We start from the raw sequence: 8,920 nt of genomic DNA on the forward strand, positions 1-8,920 counted from the left end.
TCAACTTAGCAATGGTGAATAGTGACAACAATAGTCCCTGCCACAAAATATTACCACAATGCCGAGTACATAGGAAGCATTCAATTAATGTTGGTTATTAGAAATATTTCCACTGTCAAGATGTAGCTAGGTAGCTTTTAAAAAGTGTGACATGAAGATATATAGCAATTAACCGCTTGGGTTTCTATTGTTGGTGAACCATCAATTTGATTTTGTCATCAGCTACATGGTCCAATCCATAATGTCAAAGATATATCTCTTTGGCACAGCCAGAAAAGTTTTCCAGAAGGGAACAACATGTATAAGAAACACAACGAAGAATTGTGCCAAGAAAAATTATGAATTCTGTAGAAAATTTGATCTTATTCAGGCCAAAAAAACAATTGTAAATTCTGAAATGTGTTCACCATGTCAGATGGCTGAGGTTTCAAAAAACAAAATAAAACAGACAAACATTCTGATTTCTGAAGAAAATACACACACACACACACACACACACACACACACACACACACACACACAAAGTAAGGATGTCATTGGAGGTTAGTCCTGCTCAGCATCTGGTTTGGATTCAGATAAAACCATAGAGAGAGTGGTGATGAGATTAAACACATGCTTTCTTACTTTTAATGGTCTTGATATTTGTTATGTAATGACTAGGCTATGAAAATCTTCCCACATTACTTCTATTTAAGATAATTTCAAAGCTAAAAGAAAAGGGCAGAAAAATTGGCGTCTAGACTGAAACTTAACAAGAATGTAGATTGTCTAACCATAAATATATGACAATATAAAAAGTTAATGTGGTTTGAAAATATTAAAAGAAACAAAATTTAGCATTATACTTAGGAGCTCAAGATACACCAGCCATTTATGTTATAAAGACACTATGGAGACAGATGAGAAAACAACTTTGAAATGTGTAAAGTATATTTATTACACATAAAGTGGAAAATATTAAATAGAAACGTGGCTCTAGATTTACATGTCTAAATATCTGCCAAGTGTATCCAAACCTTTAGAAATGAACATTATTAAAACATTTTTAATACATGAAGGAGAAAAATTGCACAATCTGCTTTTAAAATGAACCCCACATCTAAAAGGTCTTTTTAAAAATCTCTATTAACAAAAGAGATTAAGCATATTACGTACTCTGCACAAAAATAGCCACACTAATGATTAGAGGATCGAAAACATAAACAGCGAAGACATTATAAGAGGAAATTAGATTGCTGTGACTTAATAAAGAAGGGTACGGAGCGCGTCACTTCCTGCCGCTGCCAGGCGCGTCCTCCCACGCGCTATGACCGACAGTGCAGAGCCACGGGGGCGGCGGCCTGGAGTCGGAGTCGGAGTCGTGGTGACCAGCTGCAAACATCCGCGTTGCATCCTCCTGGGGAAGAGGAAAGGCTCGGTTGGAGCCGGCAGTTTCCAGCTCCCTGGAGGTCATTTGGAGTTCGGTGAGACCTGGGAAGAATGTGCTCAAAGGGAAACCTGGGAAGAAGCAGCTCTTCACCTGAAAAATGTTCGCTTTGCCTCAGTTGTGAATTCTTTCATTGAGAAGGAGAAATACCATTATGTTACTATATTAATGAAAGGAGAAGTGGATGTGACTCATGATTCAGAACCAAAGAATGTAGAACCTGAAAAAAATGAAAGTTGGGAGTGGGTTCCTTGGGAAGAATTTCCTCCTCTGGACCAGCTTTTCTGGGGACTGCGTTGTTTAAAAGAACAAGGCTATGATCCATTTAAAGAAGATCTGAACCATCTGGTGGGATACAAAGGAAATCATCTCTAGGTAGCCAAGAAGATTTCTTGATTTTCTTTAAAAACACAGGAATAAGGTCTGGTTAGGGAATGAAAAATGTCTACATTGCAGAACAACTCCATTTTATCTAAAAAAGATCTGTGATCGCCAATTTATTTGCAGTCTCTTAATGTATCCACCACCCTTTCAGCCAGTACTTGAGAAAATTTTTCTGAAATATGTCATTGAATTGTATTCCAGACACAGAATATATGATATATACTGATATTATGGGTAATCTGCTTTCCATATTTACCTATGATATTTACTGTACAGTTTGTCATTACTAGCTTGCATGGAGTAGGATGCAGTCGAATTTGCCTTAGTGTTTCTGTTCAAATAGAGACCTGAATTTAAATATTGTAGTTTAGGTTCAAACACAGTATGCCTTTTGCAAAATTTACCAAATTTGTTGATTACCTCTTTTATTAAAGACATGTTGGGGAGAGGGTAATAAGTATATTGTGGCAATCTTTGCAACTTACAGGGAATAGGACAGGTCATTAGGGTGTATTTCCCAGGTTTCCAGTTGAGAACCTAAACCAAGAGAAGTGAGACAAACCATCTAATGTCTGTATCCTCCTATTAACAGGCTGTGTGATGTTGAGTTTCTCACTCTCTCTGAGGTCCAGGGTCCTTATATGTAAAATGAAGAGATTCGTCTAGAGCAGTGGTTCTTAAAGTGTGGTCGGGGAGGCCTCAAGAGCCTTTCAAGGGTATTCTAGGTCAAAGCTGTTTTTATAACACTTACCATTTCATCATTTATAGTTTTTCCTATTTTTTTATTTGAGAAGGAGTCTTGCTCTATTGCAGTGGCACGATCTCAGCTCACTGCAGCCTCCGCCTCCTGGGTTCAAGCAATTCTCCTACCTCAGCTTCCTGAGTAGTTGGGATTACAGGCATCCACTACCACACCTGGCTAATTTTTGTATTTTTAGTGGAGACGATGCTTCACCATGTTGGCCAGGCTGGTCTGGAACTCTGGAGCTCAAGTGATCTGCCCACCTCAGCCTCCCAAAATGCTTACAGGTGTGAGCCACCACGCCCGGCCATCATTTATCTTTTTCACTCATTTTTTCATGAGTGTGCAGAGGAGTTTTTGAGAGGCTATCTGGTGTGATATTATAATAGGCTGAATGCAAAAGCAGATATGAGAATCCAGCTTTCGTCTGTCATCAGACATTGAAGAAATTTGGAGAAATGTAAAGCAGCAGTACTCTTGTCACTAATGATTTTTGTTGTTGGTTAGAAAAATGGTTATTTTTAGTGGGTTTTAATATGTGAAAAAAATAAAAATAACTGTCAAAAATGTTATTTATGTGTTTATACATAATGGGATTTTGTTACTTGTAAATGGTTAATAAAAATTTGAAGAAAAAAAAAAAAAAAAAATAATAAAGAAGGGTACTAGGAGATGATCTATAGGAGTCCTACAGATTCCTTTCTCTGGGTCTTAGTAGAGTGTATCATGAATTTGAGTGACATGTGTTTACTATTTTAGACTTCTGACCTTTCAGAAGTTATCAACCTTTATGGTAGCAATAGTGGTGCATGTTTCTTTATGTGGAAATACACAATAGGAAAACTAGATGAGAGAGACATTTAAACAGCTATTTAAATGAATTAATCTCATATCTCATTAATCCAAAGCAAATATTTTTCACTTTCAGGTACATAAATTTACAAATATTGTATCTTTACTTTTCTACATATAATGTCAAGGTACAAGTGTCTGAGTAAATTTCTCATTGAACTATTTTTCATCAATGTAAAAAAAAATCAGATTACCAATGCTGTCTGCAAGAAAATCATAAATCAGAGCTTAAAATGTCAATTTCCTTGAATTTCAAAGCTGTGACTTTGTTATTTAATAAATTGTGTTTAGAAAATTGTGAAAGGATCTTAATTATTTAGATGTAAAAGAAATAAGAAAAACTAGGATTGATGCTTTCATTTTAATACTAATGAAAAACATGAGTGAAGAAGTTGTGTTTTCAATATTAATATTCCCATAGTTTTTTGAACCATTAAAAACAAATTATTAAATATTAATAAAAGTTGTCAACCTTTATGGTAGCAATAGTGTTCATTTTTGTGTTTGGTATTCAGTAGAACACGTGCTGAAATAGAAAATTGAGTTTGTTCTCAAACTGCAATCATGTTACCTAGAATCTATTGCAAACAACCTATTATCTTTAATGCATGTATTCAACAAATACTGTTGGAAGATCTATAATGTTCAAAACACCAAACTACATCGTGTGCTATATATGGATTGACTATAGAAGGTATCACAGTTAGTACAGATTCTATGATATGTCCAGGTGTTAATTATTATCGATCCTGCTATAAAACATTTTATAGTCTAGGGGTAAGGAGAAGGAGACATAAACAAAAAAAATCATATGCATTGAGAAGTAAATAAATTTTGAAATTTTTCTATTTAAAAAAACAATGTCAAGTTTTATTTTAGAATCAGGGAATACATGTACAAGTTTGTTACATGGGTATATTGTGTAATGCTGAGGTCTGAGGTATGATTGGATCCCATTGTCCAAATAGTGAGCATAGTACCCAACAGTTAGTTTTCAACCCTTGCCTCCCTTCCTCTCTTCTCCTTCTAGTAATCCCTAGTATCTATTGTTCCCATCTTTATGTCCATGAGTACCCAGTGTTTAGCTCCTACTTATAAGTGAGAATATGCAATGTTTGGTTTTCTGTTCTTGACTTAATTTGTTTAGGATAATGTCTTCCAGCTGCAACCATGTTGCTGCAAAGGACATGATGTCATTCTTTTTTATGGCTGCATAGTATTCCATCGTGCATATGTGCCACATTTTCTTTATCCAGTCCACTGTTGATGTTCACCTAGGTTGTTTCCATGTCTTTGCTATTGTGAATAGTATGGTGATGAACATATGAGTGTATGTGACACTTCTTAAAAGAAGACATTCATTTGGCCAATAAACATACGAAAAAAAGTTCATCACTGATAATTAGAGAAATGCAAAACAAAACCACAGTGAGATACCATCTAATGCCAGTCAGAATGGCAATTATTTAAAAATCCAGAAACGACAGATGCTGGCGAGGTTGCAGAGAAAAAGGAACACTTTCACACTGTTGGTGGAAGTGTAAATTAGTTCAATCATTATGGAAGACAGTGTGGCAATTTCTAAAAGACCTAGAGGCAGGAGTACCATTTGACCCAGCAGTTTGGGTCAAATGGTATCTTTTTGGGTGTATAATCATTGCTGGGTATATACCTAAAGGAATATAAATCATTCTATTATAAAAATACATGCACATGTATGTTCACTGTGGCACTATTCATAATTGCAAAGACATGGAATCAACCTAAGTGGTCATCAGTGATAGACTGGATAAAGACAATGTGGACCATATACACCATGGAATACTATGCAGCCATAAAAAGGAACCAGATCATGTCCTCTGCAGGGACATGGATGGAGCTGGAAACTGTTATCCTCAGCAAACTAATAGGGGAACACAAAACCAAGCACCGAATGTTCTCACTTAGAAGCAGGAACTGAATGGTGAGAACACATGGACACGTGGTGAGGAACAACATACACTGGGGCCTGTTGGGAAGAGGCAGGGGAGGGGAGAGCATCGAGAAGAATAGCTAATGGATGTTGGGCTTAATACCTAGGTGATGGGTTGGTCTGTGCTTCAAACCACCATGGCACACCTATGTAACAAACCTGTACTTCCTGCACATGTGCCCCAGAACTTAAATTAGAAGTTGAAGAAAAAGAATTTGGAAATTTTTAAATGAAATGTATACGTAAAGTAAAATGTTAAGATGCTAAAACAACATCCTCTTTCCCTTCCCTGGCAAATTTGTTCATCATACTCCAGATTATCCTACACTTTTGGAACCACTCCTTTCACACAAATCCTACGTCAGTTACTTAGAAAAGTAAGATAATTTCCCTCACCTGTACCTTCCTATTTACTCTGCACCCAACAATGTGCACTTACTTAGCCTTTTCCTTGAGGCCTAATATAAATATTTACAAAAGCTGTAGCTATGTGTCAACCACGCTGTCAATCTGATGAATCTCATGGGTGCTCTTTTGATGTCAACATAACCAAATAACAAGACCACAGGGCCAGCGAAGGTATCACAGGCATCTCAGCTGTCAGCATGACGCCTGCTCTGCCTCACCGTCACAGTTTTCCTTGTGTTTCGGGATGCTCACCTAGCAGAAAAAGCATTCCATCTCCATCAAATGTGGTTGAAACTCATTCAAACCGCTGACTCTGATCATAGAGGCAGATGTGGAGCTCTTCATTTCATCTTTCAAGAATCTGCTTTCTAATCTCTAAATTAGATGTTAAATATGTTAAATATCTTTTTACTAAATATCTTGACCAAATCAATGTTACTGCCTTAGTTAAGAAATTCCTAAAGATCAGGGATTTGTCCAAATAACCTTAGATGATTCATCTGGAAAATAAAAATTCAGAATTTTATTTTAATTTGTTTATTAATATAGACTATGAGGGAGGTGTGTTCTCTATATTAATTTTTTTCTTTGAACTGCTAAAAAATAAGTTTTTCAACATCTACAAAAATGCCACTACTTTTTGTAATAACAATGTCTGTAAACTTTGTATCAGAGTATTTGCCACAATACTATAATTAAACTAGTACCCTCTAAATGATATAATATTAAAATGAGACTACACAGGAAGGGGAAGTAATCTAAAAATGAAGATTCTGGAGGTCAGTAATATTTCTATACCTAAGCTGACCTTAGGGAGGGAAAGATTAGTATGAAGTTTTTCTTTAGGCAAATATCAAAATGACTTTTTAAAAAGTGAATAATTTATGTGACTTTGTGGCATAAAATATTTTATAAAGGTAAGAAATTATGGTTAAACAGTATCACTCAACATATTAGATAAAGTAGAAAAATACTATAATATATGAGATGAAATTGAAACCTACCAAGCACAGGTAACAAATACAAAGGAAAAATACCTAATTTTAAAACTAGATATGCCCTTGCAAAAGAAATTAAACCTTCTTATCCTTGGAATAAGATAAAATATCAAGTCAAACTGTACCATTCAAATAAAGCAGAAAAAAGGATAAAACCCAACGCAAACCAATAAATATTGAATAAAAGCCAAAAGAAACAAAAGAAACTCTGGTTTAATCTAATCAAAGGAAGACATTTACTTTTTCTTCCTCCCATACTTTGTTACTATGGAAGTACAGAAATAATTATGTTTTAAACTCACAAATACAGAGATAAGGAATGCACTAACAGCAAAGAGAAAATTGTAACAAGTTTCATAAAGACAGCATGTGGAACAGTGGTGCCCAGTCAAGCAGGTAGAGAAAGCCCAGAATGCTCATCGAATGGGTTGCAGCCAAGGAGGGGTGAGTTTTCAACACGCAGGATGCAGGGTAGCGGTGGGAAGGGCAGGCTTAGCACCTCATTCGCCAAGTATACTCGCAAGCTATGACCCATGGTAGGCAAGCCAGAAAATAAAGGTGTAAGTAAGCATTTGATTGAAAACAACTGAAGCAACTCAGATACCCTAGAAAAAGTCAACATATTATAATCAAACATGCAAAGGTAAAAAGGGGATCTAAGGAGGTAAGCGTTTTTCTTTGCATCCTTCCAAAAGCAATCAACAAATCATGGCTAAAATAGATATACCAAGAAACAGCAATAAAAGTATCTATTTAATAATATGAAGATATAACAAAATGATCCGGAAACAGAAAGCTACAGTTTGTTGCCTATTGGGTTAGGATGAGGTAAGTCAGGGGAATTGTTGCTTTCCATGACAAACCCTTCAATGCTATTTCATTTTTTTAGGTGCATGGCTTATATGAAATTAATAAAAATAAAAAACAAAAATGATGGATCCATATACACTTTTTTAAAGAAATAAAATCTGTTCCCTAAATTTCAAGATGTATCAACGGTTAATGCCTGAGCCAAACTTCCATTTAATAAGTATTCATTGTTTTGTGATAGTAAAAGCACTATATATATTTAAGTATCCATACAGTGGCAGAACTATTATACATTTATTCTCATTTTAATTTAATCTTAGCAGACATCTGTGGTTCATCCATAAAGACAGTGACTTTTGATCTTGTCATATTTCTCCAGTAAATAAAATTAACTCTTCTTCCTTTCTTCCTTCGTTCCTTCCTTCCCTCCCTTCTTTCCTTCCCTCCCTTCTTCTTTCCTTCCTTCCTTCCTTTTTTCCTTTCTTCCTTCCTCCTTCCCTTTGTTTATGCTTACACGCATTCTGTAATCAATTTACTCTGTATTCAGCAGCTGACCTTTAAATTAGATTCTACAACACAAAGATAAATAATGCAAACTACTTATCCTAATTATCTCACTGGATAATGGGGAAGACATCCCTATAAACTAATAATCACAGTAAGTATGTTGAAAACTGCCGTTTAAAAGTGGCCCACTGCACCGTTTGAGCAGACTCAGGATTTGTCCTTGAATCAGAGTTTATAACTAAAGGGAAGATTCACTTGCTAGATGCTAAACCCAATTTATTGTAGTTGTTTAAATATTTATTTTAGCAAGTAGTCACTGACTTGTTAGCAAATTAATAGAATATTTTCCAAAATTAATAAGAGCTATCTCTCCTAAAATTCCTTAGCATCCAGACACGTAACATCTTTAAGAAAATCAGAAGACATAAAAAAAAAAAAAGAAAAGAAAATCAGAAGACATTAGTAGAGAGCCCTAACCAATACCCAGAAGAGGAAAGCTTCCTGGAAGGTGGTGATCCACAGCCTGTCCCTTTTGGAGGTTTATAGGTGTTAGAATCGTGTGACAGGCTGAGATGGTATCTGCTGACAGCGAAGGCACAGAGGGCGCATTGGATATGTCTGTGGAGAGTAGGGAAGACTCATTTAAAACAAAAACAATTAGTTTACTACAGTTCTGGATCAGGGGCTTATAATTTCTAACCCTAGAAATCAGACCTCTACTGTCTCTCCAGTCTAAGGTAAAAAGTCCTCAGTTCAACTTCGGGATGTTGGAATTAAATAAGTCTTGAATAAGAGATCTACACTTCAGGGAAATTATACTT

At 35.7% G+C, this 8,920-nt stretch overlaps 1 protein-coding gene across 1 annotated transcript; it reads left to right on the plus strand.

Moving 5' to 3' along the window:
- The first annotated feature begins 1,259 nt into the window (after positions 1–1,259).
- On the plus strand, positions 1,260–2,038 carry LOC116275879 (nucleotide triphosphate diphosphatase NUDT15). Its single transcript, XM_031668858.1, has one exon. The coding sequence runs from the start codon at positions 1,307–1,309 to the stop codon at positions 1,799–1,801; it is 495 nt and encodes a 164-aa protein (XP_031524718.1). The 5' UTR covers positions 1,260–1,306; the 3' UTR covers positions 1,802–2,038.
- The last annotated feature ends 6,882 nt before the right edge of the window (positions 2,039–8,920 follow it).

This window comes from Papio anubis, chromosome 7 (genome assembly GCF_008728515.1).
Source record: "Papio anubis isolate 15944 chromosome 7, Panubis1.0, whole genome shotgun sequence".
NCBI classification, from domain to species: Eukaryota; Metazoa; Chordata; class Mammalia; order Primates; family Cercopithecidae; genus Papio; species Papio anubis.

What these genes read in the sequence shown, in the direction of transcription:
- LOC116275879 (XM_031668858.1), top strand. Translation starts at nt 1,307, where the DNA reads ATGACCGACAGTGCAGAGCCACGGGGGCGGCGGCCTGGAGTCGGAGTC.